Source organism: Xenopus laevis, chromosome 4S, assembly GCF_017654675.1.
Source record: "Xenopus laevis strain J_2021 chromosome 4S, Xenopus_laevis_v10.1, whole genome shotgun sequence".
In the NCBI taxonomy this organism is placed as follows: domain Eukaryota; kingdom Metazoa; phylum Chordata; class Amphibia; order Anura; family Pipidae; genus Xenopus; species Xenopus laevis.
The window spans coordinates 73,046,732-73,066,935 of NC_054378.1; the positions used below are offsets into that span (position 1 = coordinate 73,046,732).

General features: G+C 37.9%; 1 protein-coding gene across 1 annotated transcript in view; it reads right to left on the bottom strand.

Annotated features, from left to right (window-relative positions):
• pomgnt1.S (protein O-linked mannose N-acetylglucosaminyltransferase 1 (beta 1,2-) S homeolog) overlaps window positions 1–17,780 on the bottom strand; it is a 37,666-nt gene extending 19,886 nt beyond the window's left edge. Inside the window, 8 exon segments of the mRNA NM_001094959.1 lie at window positions 526–624; window positions 804–921; window positions 2,667–2,780; window positions 3,577–3,642; window positions 9,572–9,687; window positions 13,078–13,180; window positions 16,023–16,241; window positions 17,726–17,780. Of these exon segments, the coding sequence (NP_001088428.1) occupies window positions 526–624; window positions 804–921; window positions 2,667–2,780; window positions 3,577–3,642; window positions 9,572–9,687; window positions 13,078–13,180; window positions 16,023–16,142 (736 nt within the window). The 5' untranslated portion in view covers window positions 16,143–16,241; window positions 17,726–17,780.
• Window positions 17,781–20,204: the final 2,424 nt, after the last annotated feature.

Here is a 20,204-nt window from a genome sequence, read left to right on the forward strand (position 1 = left end):
CATGCACCATTTTGAAAATGGTGGCGCCAAACTTTACACCACGGCAAAACTTCAAGACACTGGTGCCCAAAACTATTATAAAATCACAGTTTTCAATGTGGCGTTTCAGGAGGGGGCCTGATGATGCACAAAATGGAGTAGGTTATATTTTTTTTGTTTCCTTTTCCTTTAAGAGTATCGAAAATTACATTTATGTAACTACTGGTTCACATTTTTCTGATAATGGAAAGTTGAAAATGCAGAAAATGTTTTAAGAGGCACATTTCTATGCAGAGCAGTTGTATAAAGGAGATATGGAGAGCCAAACAATACTTTCATAACTTGAGTGCAGGACCTGAAACTGCACCTCAAGGCAAGTGTATATCCATATTATTTTTTAAATGAATCCAATGATATTAAAGTAGAATGCTAAAATACACTAATTAGAAATGGTTATTTTCAGATTGAAAAGCAGCTTCAATTGTTCCCTTCTGTTAAGGACTGTATATACAACCCTAAGGAGTAAAATTATATATTGGAACCTACCCTCTGGAGGAACAAGTTGAATATCAGTCTTTAAAAGTATTGGGTCACCCCAAGTGGACAAAGCTGGAGATTTGGAATGCTTCTCCCCATAAACCTGTCCTAGATGGTTTCAAGAAAAAAATAACAATTGCAGGTTAATTTAAGATCTTTAAAATATTGTGCAAGCCAACTGATTTTAAGCATTAACAAAATATATTACAGATTAATCCAAGTTTACAAACATAATTTTCTGATACAGATTAACATTCTGCTTAGGTGTACACATCTGTATGCCTTACCCCCTTTCTTAACCACAAAAGTCCACATGTCCCTCCATCCCAAAGAGGGTGCGATCTGACTTCCTAGACTCTTGAGAAGGTTCTTTGCAGTATCTTTTAAATGGAAGGAGCCTTCATCCTAATAAGGTATTAAAGAAACAGATTAAATGTATTTTAGTTTTAGTTTCAGCGTTGTATTTGTGCAAAAAATATTCAGTGGTGACTATGTTCTGGTTTCCCCCTCTAGCTGAAGTTAAATAAGCATTATATAATATAAAAATTAGGTATATGAGAGTTTGTAAGAATTTCTTTTGAAACAGCACTCTGGAAAGGAGAAGAAATACAATTAGTTACTTTGAAGCACAATGCTTTCCTTCTTTTTATGCTTCTTTCATACTGATCTGTAAAAAATAACTTAAAGGGGCCGGTCACCCTTATGAAAGTCTTCAACAACATGTGTCTAAATGGATAGCTATTTTAACCTGGATTTACTAAAAGTGGCTCGTTTTTATATTTGTATTCAAAATAAACACTTACTGGATTTCTCCAGTGAAACTCATTCATTTAACTGTAAATGAATGATATTACGTATGCCCTTTCTCAATCAATCTGATGTAGACTTGGCAGCACTGAATTGAACTGCTACTGTTCTTCACTCACCTGCATTGCATGAATCTTATTAGCAGCCAGAATTATAAATGTGATGCAAATCAGCAAAGACAGGATATTGTATACAGTGTGCTTCAAACTGTGCCTGCCTTAAAGATATACTGACACCAGAAAATAACCCATTTTCTATAGCTATCATAACATATTTCAATGCTTTTTATAATTTTGCCATATTTTGACAAGTATTTGTCTGATGCTTTTACATTATCTTTCTTACCCCCATGTCCCTCTATGAGAGGGCTGCCATATTTATACAGCAGGAGTCCGTTAGCATTAGAAACTCTAATTGACTGGTTGAGAAAGGACAGTTAGGTTGGCAAAACAGTCAGGTTTAGGAACTTTAAGTAACAATTACTTACAAAAGCAGAAAGATTAGTGAAAAACATGACCTATAGGTAACTTTTAATTTAATTAATATTTTAAAAAATAAAAATTTTAGTCTAAGTATCACTTTAACTGCCTCTGCAGGAAAACAAAAAAAAGTATATACGGTAGTTAAATACTTTTTTATTTAAGGACTTTCATGAAGATGAACCTGCCTCTTTAAATGAAACACTGTTAACCCAATTTGCTGTCTGTGTAATGAAACAACATCTAATTTGCATGTAGAATAACAGGATTACATTTAAAAGCTATAAAAACAGATCTGTCCTCAAAAGCAAATAAGTAGGTACATTGACTTCAATTCAGTGGGGCAGATTTGGCCTGGAAGTTTATACTTTCGGCCATTATAGTCCATGATCAGATCTGTGTCATTTAGCTCTCCACATGTGCCCAAATTAAGATTAGTTAGTTGACAGAGGATCATGAATAGCTATGTTTAATCTTCCTCTTTGATTTAAAATTAATCTGGCAGCTACGGATGGCACAGAAGTGATTATTGTAAAGACAATTATACCGCACCTGTTACTTCGGCCAATTGTTTCTTGGGTGCACGTCCAGAGACCTGTTCACAAGGGTTCTCCACCATACAAATATTTTCTTCCAATAGACAGCACTCCAATAGTATTAAAACGGTCTTTATTTGTAGGACAGCAGCACAGATGCAACGTTTCGAGCGGCACCCCCACCGTCATGCTTGACAAAGAGTGGGGTGCCGCTCGAAACGTTGCATCTGTGCTGCTGTCCTACAAATAAAGACGGTTTTAATACTATTGGAGTGCTGTCTATTGGAAGAAAACAGAAGTGATTATGAAGGAAAAAAAAAAAACGTACCTTAATAGTAAATATCAAAATTCGCCCACGGGCCACCATATTTAGAAAGAGAACCATTGCCTCGTCCTCATGTGGTGAATAAGTGTCAAAAACTCTCTTTGCCATCACATGTCCCTGCCCCAAAGAAATACAACAGCAGTTAAATCAGTGTAGTAGACATTGATTATTTATCTAAATTCTTTAAATATTTATTTTACATTTGATAAGCTGGAGATACAAATATAAATATAAACGACAAAGTAACCAAATGTATTGCCCCTTCATCCAGTAACAATTTACTGATGTCTTAAGTGGCTGGAAGGGGTAATCCTTTTATTAGGTGATGATTTAAAAAAAGTGTTCTAAATTTGAAAAATACAAATCTGAAGAAACATCTATCCTATAACAATATGTAAAATGTTGTACTGTTTCCGTAAACTGATATGCAATGCAATTTTTACATGGAATATTTAAAACTTAGCTTTTATACCAAAGAGTGATAGAAGGACAGTACAAAGCAGAATTAAACTGCATGGTTTAATAGATACTGTTATATGTATGACAGAGCATGATGGAAGTTAACAGAGGACTGTCTAGTCAAAAGCATATTGACAAAAGACATCTAAGAAACTTGTCAGCAAAAAGATCCTTGGCCTACATTTCCAGTTGTCATGAGCAGCAAAGAAGTTAAGTCAGCGAGCGTTAAAAATCAATTACCTTTCCAAAATAGGATTTACTAAAAGAACATGGAGGAGCACTCACCAAACAAAAACAGCATGCATGGGTACAGGTAAAACGTGTACAAAATAGAGAAAAAATACTGCACTCAACAGGCTCAGTTAGAGTAACTGATTTTAATAGAAAAATGAAAAAGTCCAACGTTTCAATCACATGACAGTGATCTTCCTCAGGGAAAAAAACTATATCTTACCGTTGCTTGGTTCAGTACAATCACATGTATTCCCCTTCCCTGCTCATGAACTTCATCTTCAAGTACCTATGGATGAGAACGGAATTACAGCTCTACTGCAGACTGCATTGCCTTTCCAGAAGTCATGTATGTAAATTAACTGCTAATAACACGTACAAAATATGGATGTTACATACAGTGGTGTGAAAAACGATTTGCCCCCTTCCTGATTTCTTATTCTTTTGCATGTTTGTCACACTTAAATGTTTCTGCTCATCAAAAACCGTTAACTATTAGTCAAAGATAACATAATTGAACAAAAAATGCAGTTTTTAAATGAAGGTTTAGGTTATTAAGGGAGAAAAAAAACTCCAAATCTACATGGGCCTGTGTGAAAAAGTGATTGCCCCCCTTGTTAAAAAATAACTTAACTGTGGTTTATCACACCTGAGTTCAATTTCAAAGGTTATAAAGCCATTTCTAAAGCTTTGGGACTCCAGCAAACCACAGTGAGAGCCATTATCCACAAATGGCAAAAACATGGAACAGTGGTGAACTTTCCCAGGAGTGGCCCGCCGACCAAAATTACCCCAAGAGCGCAGAGACAACTCATCCGAGAGGCCACAAAAGACCCCAGGACAACATCTAAAGAACTGCAGGCCTCACTTGCCTCAATTAAGGTCAGTGTTTACGACTCCACCATAAGAAAGAGACTGGGCAAAAACGGCCTGCATGGCAGATTTCCAAGGCGCAAACCACTTTTAAGCAAAAAGAACATTAAGGCTCGTCTCAATTTTGCTAAAAAACATCTCAATGATTTTTTGGGAAAATACCTTGTGGACCGACGAGACAAAAGTTGAACTCTTTGGAAGGTGCGAGTCCCGTTACATCTGGCGTAAAAGTAACACAGCATTTCAGAAAAAGAACATCATACCAACAGTAAAATATGGTGGTGGTAGTGTGATGGTCTGGGGGTGTTTTGCTGCTTCAGGACCTGGAAGACTTGCTGTGATAGATGGAACCATGAATTCTACTGTCTACCAAAAAATCCTGAAGGAGAATGTCCAGCCATCTGTTCGTCAACTCAAGCTGAAGCGATCTTGGGTGCTGCAGCAGGACAATGACCCAAAACACACCAGCAAATCCACCTCTGAATGGCTGAAGAAAAACAAAATGAAGACTTTGGAGTGGCCTAGTCAAAGTCCTGACCTGAATCCTATTGAGATGTTGTGGCATGACCTTAAAAAGGCGGTTCATGCTAGAAAACCCTCAAATAAAGCTGAATTAGAACAATTCTGCAAAGATGAGTGGGCCAAAATTCCTCCGGAGCGCTGTAAAAGACTCGATGCAAGTTATCGCAAACGCTTGATTGCAGTTATTGCTGCTAAGGGTGGCCCAACCAGTTATTAGGTTCAGGGGGCAATTACTTTTTCACACAGGTTTGGATTTCTTTTCTCCCTAAATAATAAAAACCCTCATTTAAAAAATGCATTTTGTGTTTACTTGTGTTATCTTTGACTAATAGTTAAATGTGTTTGATGATCAGAAACATTTTGTGTGACAAACATGCAAAAGAATAAGAAATCAGGAAGGGGGCAAATAGTTTTTCACACCACTGTATACATCATAAAAGGCATGAGCTGGGAACGTTGAACATGAATCAATTGATTGTAAAACCCTATGTGCAAAAGTATTTCTGCAAATTTATAGCATAAGACCAAAAGAACAAAAACAATTTAAAGGATAATGGTTACAGAGTGAGCACGCAAGTGTGTTTGTTCCACATAGGATGTTAGTTTAAAGGGGAAGGATGAAAATGTGGGGTAATGAACATTTAGAATGTTCACCTTGTACAGTTTTTGCATAAATAAGACAGAAATAGATTTCAAACTGTGCAGAGAACCGACTGCAGAAAAAGAACAGCTTGCAGTAGGGGAGGCAAGTCTAACCCGTGATCTGTGCTTATGTGTGATAAGTATAACATTTTGGAAGAGCTGGAGTAATTTAGAAACTATGGGAACAAAGATACGTTAAAATAAGAGGAAACACAGGACACAGGTAGGGCCACAACCAGAAGGTTACAATAACATCTTAAATTAAAGAAATAATCAAAAGTCTTTAAATAAAGCCAAAGAGAAACTGGCAGAGGATTATTATCATAGTATGGGCTATACCCATACATATATACAAGGGCCAGTATACCACCTTGTACAACATGAGTTCAATCAAAGCTTGAGCTAAACATACATTTTGCCTTTTGTTTTAATTAGGAAAAATCTTGTTCATGTTGAGCTTAATAGGGCAAACAAGGAATCTGAAGCCTGGTCATTGGCAGGCATATAATTAGATTACCAGTATACAACCCCTCCATTCGTCATTAGCAGGAGTCCATTAAGCAAGGGGATGATCTGTGCACTGGTAATTATCTACCTCGCAAGGACCAAACATGGAAGAGTTATAGTTTCCCTGTAAGCCCTGTTTAGCTCAATAAATAACAAAAACTATAGATTTTTTTGTAGTTAAAAACAATAGGCAGAAAGAATGTTCATCAAAAGCCCTATTCATTGAACTCATGTTGAACAATGGGGTATTCTGCTCCTTTAATTCAGACTTATGATTCAAAGTAAAATTTAAGAATGATATATCACATTCAGAAGAGATAGGACAAATATTTAAAAAAATTAAGTGTTTGCATGTATGCAGTTTTTTTGTTTTTTTAAGACCTACCCAAACATGATGGCATTGGTGATGAAAATGAAGGATCCCTATGGGTAGAAATACACAAAATGGCTACATAAAAATGTTATGTATGTGTGTTGTATACCACTATTTAAAATGATGTGTTTAGGAAAGAAGCTGTTACTGAAAACAGATGAGGTAGTCTGTAGGCAAAATTTTAATTTCTGATGATTTTACAAATGGGACAAAAAGTATTTTTTAGGTACACATGGCACTTAACCATAACCTTTAATTGCCATACAGACATATCATGTACACTTCATCTGCATCCACCCAATTGTAACCAGATGTAAACCTGCATTTCAACAGCTATAGAAAACAAAAGGCACTGTATTAAAGCTTTACTAAAATGAATAGCTATATGAAACGGATGAAATATCAGAAAACATGTTTTTGACAGTGAAGTAAAATATAGGTAACGAGTATCCGCCAATAGAAAACTCGTGTATAAGCCGACCCGTGTATAAGCCGAGGTACCTAATTTACCTAAGAAAACTGGAAAAATGTATTGACTCGTGTATAAGCCTAGGGGCCCCATGTCAGATTTCAAAATGTGAATATCGAGACATAAAAGTCAGCTCATTTTTACATTTAAAAGAAATGATTTAACAGATAAAATCATATTGAGAAGTTTCTAGACAATTTTGAGAAAAAGGAGTAACAAAAACTATGGAACAGAAAACTATGGAATCAGAGGCTGCACACTACCTCCCCACCACCCGCACAGGGCCCCCAGCCACAAATTCCCCTCTGTCCCCCCTTCTCCCCCAGTGCTTACCTTCTTCATGTGTATTACAGCTGCTATTGAGTGGGGGAGGTCAGGAAGGAGTGAAGGCAAGAAGCAGCTCTGCCAGCCGCAGGAGTGGATCTGGGCTGATGAGGCCCTGGGGGCCCACCTAATGTTCCCTCCGCCGCCATTTGGGAGCGAACGCCGGCAGGGAAGGACGCGCCGCCCGGAGCTCCTGGACCTGCTCCGGGCGGCGATCGTGACAGTCAGTCACAGACAGCCCTGCTGGGGCCGCGGAAGGAGCGTATCTAAGGTATGACCCGCGTATAAGCCGAGGTTGAGTTTTTCAGCACATTTTGGGTGCTGAAAAACTCGGCTTATACGCGAGTATATACGGTAAATGTATGTATCTATCTATCTATCTATACATATGAAACTGCAGGACCTCCCTGAAGCTGCCGGCTCTGTGCATAAAATCCCTTATTAACTCTATATTAAATGATTGCTATTGCATGTAGATTTGCAAAGTAAAGCAAAACCACTGCAGTTGAGTGATTCAAGGAGTGGTTCACCTTCAAACAGTTTTTTTCAGTTCAGTTGGTTTCAGATAGTTCACCAGAAGTAAAGCCTTTTTCCAATTACTTTCTATTCTATGTGTGACTGATTTTCTAAAATTGAAGTGTAAAGTTTGCATCTGACTCTTTAACTGTTCTAAATAAATACATTTAGTTAATACCTTTGTTATCTTTGTCCCTTCTGAGCAGAATCCCTGAGTTTCATTAAAGGCAGCTATTGATACAATAGTTGCTAATATTCCACGGCTGAGAAATGTATCAACAATCAATTATATGTAGCAAATCATAGCAGTTTAGAATGATCCCGGATCACTGAGCTGCCAGACTGAAACACTAGAGACAGGAACATTTAACTTTAAAGTTAAATTTTCGGAAAATGATAAAAAAATAAAAGATGGAAAGCAATTGAAAACACACTTTTGTTTCTGGTGAACAATCTGAAGACAATGGAGCTGTAAACAGTGTTTGCAATGTGAACAACCCCTTTAAGTATTAAAACAATACTAAAGGTAACATTAAAAGTAACAGAATATTTTATTAACAATGGTATTTCAGGTTAAAAGTAACTGAGAAAATCTAACTATATTTGAATAAAAGGAAATCAGAAGACAGACAATAAAGCACTGAAAACAATGTAAGATGCAAGAAAGCCCTGTCCACAGGACAGGAGGCAAGAACAGGGCTTTGCTATGGTCTATGCCTGCTGCTGCTGCTTCCTAGCCAGTGTGTCTCAATGACATGCAAGTTAGAGAATGGGTAGAATGCAAACGGGGATTTACATTTTCTCCCTGCTCTCCATGAATATACTGCTGCCAAATGCAGACACTGCTGTATTCATTGGAGGAAGTGGGTTTAATTGCATAACATGTGCAAAAACTGGCTGCACTCATTATTTGCACCCTGCCCTGCACCTAATAAAAGATGCCTTATCAGTAGAGCAGAGTTTCATTTGAAAGCCACCAGCATATTCCAATAACTCCTGGGTTAATAGCATGGCAGCATTCAAGAAAAGCAGTTGTGACAGCAAAAGGATGTAGTTAGGAAGAAGAAAAAGCCCTACAGTTCTACGAATGGTCTACAATTTTTTTATGGTAAACAGTCTTGCATGCTAACACTGTAAAACATTTCCTAAGTCATTTGTGGATCCCAGGGGTATAATAAACGATCTTCTAAACATCATGAAGAAACTAAATGATGTGACACTTGATTAGTGACAGTAACACCAAAAAAGTAGGGATGCACCGAATCCACTATTTTGGATTAGGCCGAACCCCCGAATCCTTTGTGAAAGGTTCGGCCGAATACCGAACCCTAATTTGCATATGCAAAAAAGGCACAGGTTACACAGCAAATAACAGATATACTAGATACGTTTTAACTGTTGTCTGCTATGTATCTTGTGCCCTTTCTCCTTTATACCAGCTTGAATGGCTGCCCCCATTACTACACAGCAGCTTGTTTATATAAACTATAGTAGAGTTTCTGAAGCAAACACACCAGTTGTACCAGTGCAGGGCAACACTACATTATATCTGAATTACTTTAATATACTTCCAGTATTTAGTGCTGCTGTTCCTTTAACCATTTTGAAATAGATATAGAACCTGTTATCCAGAATGCTCAGGCCTGGGGTTTTCTGGATAATGGGTCTTTCCATTAATTGGATCTCCATACATTTTCGAATAAAAAACAAAAATCATATCAACATTAAAAAAAACGAATAGGATTGCTTTGCCTCTATGAAATAATGAACAATATATGGTTTTATTATAACAAAGAAAAATGAAGTCACTTTAAAAAAACTTGAATTATTTGATTAACATGGAGTCTGTTGAGGTTGGTCTTCCTGTAATTTAGAGCTTTCTGGATAACTGTTTCCAAATAAGAGATCTCATATCTGTATTAAATCTTTCCCTGAATTTCACTGGGATGGTGCCTTTGTGCATATATTCCTGAAGTTTAAGACAAGACTTACTGTAGTTCCATCCACAGCTATGTAAACCTTTGATCTGCTTGAATAAATTTCAGTGTCCAGCACCTTTTTACCGTTTGCTGGTCGACGTGGGGAATCCGCTTGTTGCAAAGATTCATCTGAGTCAAAAACAAATATTGAAAAATAAGCTCATGCTTCCCACAAAAATAACAGCATACTTAAAGGTATAAATGTCAAGTGCGAATTGTATAACAAATACTATGATATACATTAAAGGGGAAAATACCTCCTTGTGCTAAACATACTTTTTGCTTTTTTAAATTTCTTTGGCTATATAGGGAAATTGAAGTTACTCCATGTTTGGTCTAAGTGAATAAGATAACCAATACACAGATATTTTTTTTTTTTTTTTTATATTAAATTTTTATTGCTTTTACAAATTTTACAATTTACCATTAGACACTTTACAAATATCAATCAGAAGAAAAGAAAAGAGAGAAAGAATAATAAAAAAAAAAAAAAAAAAAAAAAAAAAAGGGGGGAGGCCCCACCCCAAAAAAGGACAATATTCAAAAAAGATACAATAATCATCCATCATAAGAATGTGGGTTAACTTATGCTAGTGTTGCTATTATAAAGGACGGATTGCCGTCCACTGGGTGTCAGTGTTTCTACTAGTGATAAAAAAAAAAAAATATTGTTACGTGTCCATATTGGCCTATAGCTAGTACCAATGTTCCAAAGTGATACCCTTCCAGTGATAAAAATTTAAATAAATAAGTAAGTAAATAAAAAAAACCTTAGTGCTTATATAAGGAAAATTTTTTATATCATATTAAGGGACTGATGTCCATGTGAGAGAAAAAAAAGAAAAAAAAAAAAACAGCTTCCTGTTATATTTATATGGTGTAAGTGCCATTAGTAGTATAAAAACCAGTGCTATTGTCTTAGTGCAAACCAGTGCTATTGTCTTGCCAGTGTTATCATAAATATCCCTTATCCGTACTGGTTAGAAGGGACAGGTGTGATTTTATTTTATTTTGTTAACAGTGCATTATGGTGAATAAGTGTACATCATTTCCCCCGTGGGCTTCCCCCTACCTTACTCTTAGCAATACCACAGTCTCACAGTGCGAAATTATTACTGTCCATGCTTCTCGAGGGGAAAGGGAAAAAAAAGGGAAATATATTTATATGTACTAAGAAGAAGAAAAAGAAAAAAAAAACCGAAGAAATTAGATCTCCCATCTTTACATGCCAATCTTGACCTCTATATATGCTCCTCCACATGTAGGTAGTATCTTTTCTTCCACTCTTCCCACAAGTATTTTGAGTGTACACACTCCTTCTTTACCCGACGCTCACCAACCGACATTTGCTCGTACACTAAATTTAAATCAATTAGTGAGATCAATTCCTGTGTTTGTGGGACTTGAGCCATCTTCCAATACTTTGGTATTAATAGTCTGACTGCTGTCAGAATGTGAAATATGAGATGCTGTACTAATTTTGGGAAGGTATCCAGCCCATAGTTCAATATTGCTAATGGTGGAGTTAATATTACCTGGATTTGGGTGGCCTGTTTCAGAATCGTCTCTGTGGTTTTCCATAGTGTTGAAATTTTTGGGCAATGCCACCAAATATGAGATAGATTACCAATATTTTTACAATCTCTCCAGCATTGGTCAGAGGTCTCTGGGTAGTATTTATGTAGAAGACTCGGAGTTTTGTACCATCTGTAAAAAGTTTTCCTGGCATTTTCAATGTGATTTGTACATTTTGAGTATTTATATGCCATATTGGCCATTTTTGTCCACTGTTGTATGTCCAGTTCCATGTTTAGCTCCTGTTCCCACTTCCGTAGATGTGGAGGTTTTTCTATTATAGCTTCTTCCATCAATAGCTTATATATTAAAGTTATTCCTTTCTTGCTCCGTGGATTCTGGGTAACTAGTTTCTCGTATCTAGAGGTTTGAGCTTGTGAGAAATCTCTTATACTACTCAAGAAGTGTTTTATTTGTAAGTATTTATAGAAGTCATGCTTTGGAATATTGTATTCAGTCCTCAGTTTATCAAAGGGTTTCAAAAGTGAGTTTTCATAAAGTTGGCTTAGAGTTATCAATTGGTTTTTTCGCCAGTTTAATAAGTTGAGATGGGGAATAGCCATTTCCAACATCTCCAAGTTCGCACTTGATGATGGAAATTCTATCAAGGAGATTCTTCCATTAATTTTAGTCCATAAATTTATTGCAGTATTTGTGGTATGATTGGCTATAGAGCGATGGGTTATGAGAACCTGAGGGTGCGCCCACCTTAGCCCTCAAAGTGTAGATGGTTTAATGAAGTTTTGTTCCAGCTGAAGCCAGTGCAGGTTTTCCTTAGGAAGGTTCCACGCTCTCAAGTTGGGCACCCCGAAGCCGCCTTCTCCCGTTGCTCTTTGCAAGTACTTCTGCTGAATTCTTGGTTTATGATTCGCCCAGATATACTTTTGAATCATTTGTTGTGCTTTACAAAAGAAGGAACTTGGAACTGTTATTGGTAATGATCGAAAAATATACAAGAATTTAGGTAAAATCATCATTTTAATGGTAGCCATTCTACCCAGCCATGATGTATATAGCGGTGTCCATTTTCTCAGCAAATCCTGTGTAGTGGCAAGTAATTTGGGGTAGTTGGCTGTATAGGTCTTAGAAACCGAGCTACCCAGTTCAATTCCCAAGTATGTAATTGTTTGTGTTTGCCACTGAAATTTGTACTCTGCCTTTAAACATGCTATAGCCTCTTGGGCCAGTCCCAATGGAAGGATCTGCGATTTCATCTCATTTAACTTATAATATGATACTTCACTAAAGCTTTTTATAATTCCTATTACCGCTGGTAGTGACCTCTCTGGTTTGGTTAATGTAAGGATGATATCGTCTGCAAACAACGCTAACTTAAAGTCACTCTTGTTCACCCGAATGCCCGAAACCTCATCCTCCTTACGAATGGTTCTGGCAAGTGGTTACAATGTAAGATTGAAAATAAGAGGGGACAGGGGGCATACTTGCCTGGTGCCATTCGAGATCTTAAAATTGTTGGAGAGAAAGCCCATATTGTTCACTTGTGCAGTGGTGTTAGAATAAAGAGACAATATGGCATGTTTAATAGGGCCATTAAAACCAATACACAGATATTTATCCTGCTTGATAAACAAGAACCAAACATGAAGTTAAATTATACATTTCTTGTAATTTAAAAAAAAAAAGGGCAAAATAATGTTAAATCACAATTACTATTCATTGCATGCATGTAGAACTAAATTCCCTCTATAAAATATATATATCAGTTTAGCTTTTTCAAAGAAAGTAACTCATCCTAAAGCAGAAAAGCATGACAGGTGCGTTTTAGTTGGCAGAAAAGTGCTTAAAAGCACCTCCTGCCACCTCTCTTTGACTTGAATGGAAAAATAACTGACAGAACTAAAGTATATAAGGGATGTATATAAACAATAAACGTATATCCCGTATATGTATTAGGTTGTACTCAATTGTTCTTTATAGGCTTACCATAGTCCTGATCAATTTCTTCTTCATTTACTGCTCTTCTTGTGTCCAGTATAAGCTTGATGTTTACAATAACTGTTACGAGTAGGAACAGAACAGCCACTGTCTTCATATAAGTGGAAAAAATACATCAGCTCATGTGCAAATTATCTTTTAAAACATTTACATTCATTGTACAAGACCAGATCTCTGAATTCTGTACAATAACATATGATAAGCAATATATGTAAAGTCCAGAATAAAGCAAAGCTAAAGGGGTTGTTCATTAAGTATGGTGTATTAAGTGATATCCTAAGACAATTGGCAATTGTTCTTAATTTTTATTTGTTGTTTTAATGATTTCACTTATTGTTCAGAAACCCTCTAGTCTGGAATTTCAGCAGCTATCTACTTGCTGGAGTTCAAATTACATAACAACCATGGAGTAGTTTGGATAAAAGACTGGTATATGACTAGGAGAGTGCCTGTATAGAAAGATGAATTAATGAAAAGTAACAATAACATTGTAGCCCCACAGAGCAATATTTTTTTGGCTACTGGGGTCTGTGACACCCATGTGAAAGGTGGAAAGAGAAGAAAAAAAAGGCAAGTAATTAAAAAAACGAACACATACTAAATTAAAGTGGACCTGTCACCCAGACACAAAAATCTGTATAATAAAAGTCCTTTTCAAATTAAACTTGAAATCCAATTTCTATTTTTTATTTAAGCATTCATAGCTGTTGTAAGCTCATTTAAAAATCTCAGCTGTCAATCAAATATTGTCTGCCCCTCCTCTATGCCCGTGGCATAGAGGCGGGGCAGACAATTACTTTCACTTTCAATTCAGCACTTCTTAGATGTCACTGCTCCCCACACATTCCCCCACTTCTCTTTACCATTTAATTGTGTAGCCAGGACATGGGGATGGACATCAGGTCCCCCATTCTGGTGCACAAACAAGATTCTGAGATGATACAAGGCTTGTCTTAATAACAGTGTCCACAAAATGGCTCCTGCCTGCTTGCTATAATTTTGAAATCCCAGACTGAAGGAAACAAGATTCAAATAATTTTTATAGTGTAATTAAAGTTCATTTTCCTTGACTAATCTGATAAAATAGGATTTTGAATAATTTTTTCGGGTGACGGGTCCCCTTTAAGTTAAACTGAAATGTTGCTTAGGATTGGAAATGAATCACATACTAAAATTAAAGGTGTACTACTCCTTTAAGGGTTATGCAGGCTTCTTACATGTGTTGAATTGACAGCTTGAATCAGTGCAGCAACCCTTTACCTAAATATCAAACTATAAAGGTTAACTTTTAGTGTGTTATAGAATGCTCCATTCTTAGCAATTTTTGCATTGGTCTACAATTGTTATTTTTATAGTTTTTTTTAATTATTTATATTTTGGTTCTAACTCTTTCCAGCTTTCAAATGGGGGTCACAGACCCCTTCAGCCAAAAATATATTATTGCTCTGCCAGGCTCCAGCTCTACTGTTATTGAAGCTTTGCATTACTTATCTTTACATTCAGGCCCTCTACTTTTCATTTTCCAGTCTCTCATTCAACCCAATGTTTGATTACTAGGTCAAATAAATCCCTAGCGACCAGATAAGATAAAAAATAAAAACTTAAAAAAAGGATGTGCAAAATGTTTCCAAAACATGTCATCTATAAAGGCTGGAGTGACTCGGTGTCTAACATAATAGCCAGAACACTACTTCCTTATTTTCAGTTCTCTAACTCTGAGTTAGTCCTCGACGTGAAGGGGGGCCACATGGGACATAACTATTCAGTGGGTTTGTAAGTGATCCTCAGCATGCAGCTCAGATTCAAAAGAAAACAGTTATGACCCATGTGCCCTCCCCCCTCAACTCACTGATTGGTGTGACTGTCTGGTAACCAATCAGTGGAAATCCAGAGAGCTGCAAAGCAGGAAGTAGTGTTCTGTTCTTTTATGTTATGACATCCAGTCACTCCAGCCTTTATAAAGTACATTTTTGGCTAACTTACTATATTCAAAACATTTTTTTTTATTCATCCAGTTTTTATTGTTATACTGAACAATGACTTTAAATGCCAAGTATGACAACAGGACATTTAGAAAATAAAGTAACCACAAGAACACAAGATGGGAATACCTGGTGGAGAAAAGCATTCATTCATTATACAGCACAACTAAGAACCTTACGGTAATTAAAAATTATTTTCTTATCGAAACTAAACAAAATCATAGACTGTGGTGAAAAGTTTTTAGAAAAATGCCAAAGTAGAATAAAAGACTAGTCACACCAACTTGTTCTTATACATTGTTATACTATTACTCGTAAATTACATGCTGAAATAAAGCTATTTTAGGCTCCAACATTCAACCACAATTAAGCTTTGCACTTCTGACAGTGACTCTCTGAATATATATATATATATATATATATATATATATATATATATATATATATATATATATATATATATATATATATATATACGCAACTCAAGAAAGAGTTAAGTGCAAGCGTTATAGCACTCATATACAGGTATGAGGCCTATTATCCAGAATGCTCAGGTTTTCATGATAATGGATTTTTCCATAATTTGGAATATTTTAGTTTGGATGAAATAAAAAGTACTTTTTTTTATTATTACAAAGTAATTTTTCAAATTTGAATTATCTGATTAAGTTGGAGTCTATAGGAGATGGCCTTCCCATAAATCAGAGCTTTCTGAATAATGTTTCCCATACCTGATAATACAAATACAGTACAAATACATTGTACAAATTGTGTACTTTAGCTACCTAGGTTTCAGTATCTGGCAATGCTTATTTGCTAGCCACAGTGTTCAAAAAGCAGGATGCTGCCTACTTACACAAACACCTCCTAGCTGCATTGTCAGTGCACAACTGAAATCAATCTGTATGCATACAAACATTGTACATGTTAAATAAAAACCCTTGAACTTACTTGACACATTCGTCGTATAGCCCTTTGATTAGTCATCTTATATTTCCAGGCAAGGTACCACCCCCGCTTCTTTTGTGGCAGGGGGATCTTTGAATGGGAATCTGGGTCCCACTCATCCATTTTTGCCAGGGCAGGGTCAAGTCCTTCGTATGCCTGACTTTGTTTTCTCTAGTCAGGGGCATCCATAATGCCGGATTTTTTTAATGGGCAACATGAGTCCTGCAGTGTACAAAGATATACAGAAAAATAACGTGCTTTATCAATCAATCAGTGTTTAAGTGGCTGCAAAACAAAAACATTTTCCCCAGAAAGGAACAATAAATATTAATGGGGACCCGTCACCCAACAAAAATTATTCCAAGTCTTATTTTATCATGTTAGTCAAGCAAAATGAACTTTAATTACACTATATAAATCTTGTTTCCATCCGTCTGGGAACTTATAATTATAGCAAGCAGGCAGGAGCCATTTTGTGGACACTGTTATCAAAGGAGAACTCAACCCGTACCTGCCCCCCCGTAGTTGTCCGGGGGGGCAGGTAGGCTGCGGGGGAGGAGGGGGGTCTACCCAGGTTAGGGGGGGGGAGGGTTTTTTTTAAACTACTGGTTGAATTCTCCTTTAAGGCAAGCCTTCCATCATCTCAGAAACTTGTTTGTGCACCAGAATGAGGGACTTTATGTGCATCCCCATGCACTGGCTACACAATTAAATGGTTAAAGGGGACCAGTCACCCAAAAATATATATTCATAATCCCATTTTATCACATTAGTCAAGCAAAATGAACTTTAATTACACTATATGAATTATTTGAATCTTGTTTACTTCAGTCTGGGAATTCATAATTATAACAAGCTGGCAGCAGCCATTTTGTGGACACTGTTATTAAGGCAAGCCTTGCATCATCTCAGAATCTTGTTTGTGCACCAGAATGGGGGACCTGATGTCCATCCCCATGCCCTGACTACACAAATAAATTAGTGAAGAGAACGTGGGAATGTGTGGAGAGCAGCAAATTCTAGGAAGTGCTGAATGGAAAGTGAAAGTAATTGTCTGCCCCGCCTCTATGCCCAGGGCATAGAGGAGGGGCAGACAATATTTGATTGACAGCTGAGATATATAAATGAGTCTCCCCCTGCTGTTCATAAGTATGATTGTTTCCCTGCTCAGCAGTTAGGAACCATCTGACAATTCCTATCCACAGCAGTAAATGAAGGGAGAATTTCACTGCATACAGTCAGGTTTCTTGTAAAAACGATACACATGTTTTAATTAAAGTATATTGGAGATAGGTTTCTTTTTCATTAAAGAAAGTAAAAATTGGATTTTATTTTTTTGCCTTTACATGCCTTTAATTAAAAAAAGAATTTGTATTTCATGTTTAATTTGAAAAGGACTTTTATTATCCAGCTTTTTATGTCTGGGTGACAGGTCCACTTTATTAAAATAAAATAAAAAAACAGTCCTCATAAACCACAGCTGATGTTTAATAAACCTGTGAATAACATCAATAGGAAACACTACAAATTCCCTCAGTGTGTTATTAGGGCATTTTGGGGATGGGGATCTAGACTCTGTCATACGGAATGCGTACACATTTCTGAGAACTTGTGTTTCAGACGCAAACATTACTTACAAGACAACGTAAATACAGCTGCAAGAAGAGTACATTACATATTCTCACGCTAAAGTATATATCACTCACCCCAAAGTGAATTGTACTGTTCTAAACGCCTCCAAATCCTATCGCCAATTACCAGCGACCAAGCGAAGCAAAAGTGCTATAAAAAGATGTGAACCGCATAGAGGCGTCGCTTACTAGTGACGTCATCTCCGCTCGCGCACAGAACGTAACCTAAAAGCGCGTGGACGCTCTTTGCTATCAAATCTGCTGGTTTCTGTTTTTGCTATCAAAGACAAATATATATTTAGGATCCTTGTCATGCCTAACATACTATGAACATATAGATATGTATTTATAAAGCAGGGACGTATTCCGCAACGTTGTACTACTGCAGGAGGTTATGTACATAAAACATACGATACGAATAATACCGACCAATCCATGAGTTTGTTCGTTTATACTCTAAAAGGACTATTATGTAGCATTCCTAAAAGCTTTATAGATCTAAGATATTAGCTGTACCTTTGTTGTTGTCAGGGACACATTTTATAGAAACCAAACAAGAAATGAGGGGTAGGAAGGTATATCTAAGCAATTAATAACATTTCCTAGTTTTTCTCCCCCCCCCCAATAAAAATCAGGCTGGGCTATTATTGTGCTCTGAACAGATTGTCTTGTAATGTCATGTGGGTCACATTGGAACCCCACACATTATAAATTGTATTAATCTCACACATAGTTTGTAAACAGTGTGGTGGGGGGATCTGTAACATTGATATGTAGAGACAAAGCATGAAACCCAAAGATGGGGCTGTACTTTAACCTTGAAAACAAGCAATTTACAGATACATTGTAGTCCTTGGTTAAAATGTATAATGAAGAAGTAGAATTTTAAATGAATCGGATGAAAGTGTAGGACTGGCCACACTAGGGATGACTTGGAGAAGGAGAAGGAACGGCTTTGTAAGACTCATCCTGGTGGTCTAGTGGGCGGCGGGGTCCCCTGCCGCACTTCCGGGTTTTTACGTGCCGGCGTGATGATGTCATCGCGCAACAGCGTGAAATTCAAACTATTTAAAGGGATATCAGTATTAAACTCATGGCCCGTTGTTAGGTTTTATCAGCAAAGTTCCTGGGTGTTTATTACTCGTGAATCCTGATTGATCTTCTGTGTTTGACCTTGCCTGCCTTCTTGATTCCTCTGATCGCTCCAATCCTGACCCTAGCCTGCCTGTTTAACTCTGAACTCTCCAATCTGACCTTTGCCTGTCCACTGACTATTCTTTGCTCTCCAATCCTGATTCCGGCCTGTCTGACTATTCTACTCTGCTTGTGTTGGCCCGGCCTGCCTGTTCCACGCTGTGTTGTGTGGCCTGCCCTCCTGAGGTGTTCTTCCATTCCAGTATCCTGGTGAGACGATCGTGCCCCTTTGCTTGTCCAGAACCGTTAGCTTTGTTCCTCTCTCAAATAAGACCTGGCGGCATCCAATTAGCGGAGGGTTCCTCCCGAGGTGAAAGATGGTGGTTATAGGCGGAAGTGAGAGCCGAGACCAGGGAGCTTAGCTTGGGTTCTAGATTTAGGGTGCCGATTCGTGACAGTACAACGGGCCCATGAGATGGAAGAAAATGGAAGAAGCTCCTGCTATCCCGCAAACTTCTGAGTTGCTTCTTTCTACTCTCCTCCACTGCCTAGAGGACCAAAAGGGAAAACAGGACTTCACTATCCAGGGTCTACGTTCCCTCTCCTACAGGCTGGATGCAGTTCAACAAGCCTCTGCTGCGGTTCCTGATGGGTCTGCCCCGACTGCTACTCTGGGTAATAGAGGTTTGTCCCATGACCCAAAAATCCCCTTCCCTGATAAGTTTAGTGGGTATAGGAATAAATGTTTTGTTTTTCAAGAAGCCTGTAAGCTTTAGCTACTGTTGAGGATGAAGTAAGATTCGTTATGACCTTACTACAATGTGACCCACAAGTCTGGGCATTAAGATTACCCTTCTTTGACCCTGCCCGTCTATCCCTAGAAGCATTTTTTGCTACCATGGCCATGCTTTACGATGACCCGGATCGTGCTAATTCTCCCGAGGTGAAAGGCGGCGGTTATAGGCGGAAGTCAGAGCCGAGACCAGGGAGCTTAGCTTGGGTTCTAGATTTAGGGTGCCGATTCTAGCCGGCCAAGGTGCCCGGGCGCCCAAGGCACCCCGACTGACTACATCGCCCCCTTCCGAAGTGCGCGCGCACATGCGGGTGATCAAGCGCACATGCCAATAGCACGCATGCGCAGAGGAGTGCGCTTCTAGAAAGAGTTTGCGTTTGTGCGCGTCTAGGAAGCGGGTATTGCTGCCACAGATGGGGAAGGAAGTGGCCGAACTAGGGGCAAGGCGCAGAAGAGGTACGGTGCCTGGCGCCCGTCCACATTTGTGCCCTAGGCAGGTGCCTCTACTGCCTACCCCTAGTTCTGGCCCTGGCTTTCAGCAATTGGGGACGCCAAATGCTAGGCACCGCCAAGTGATTGTAGTTACTTACCTGAAACCCCGGGCCGGTGCTCCTATCAGCAGAAAAC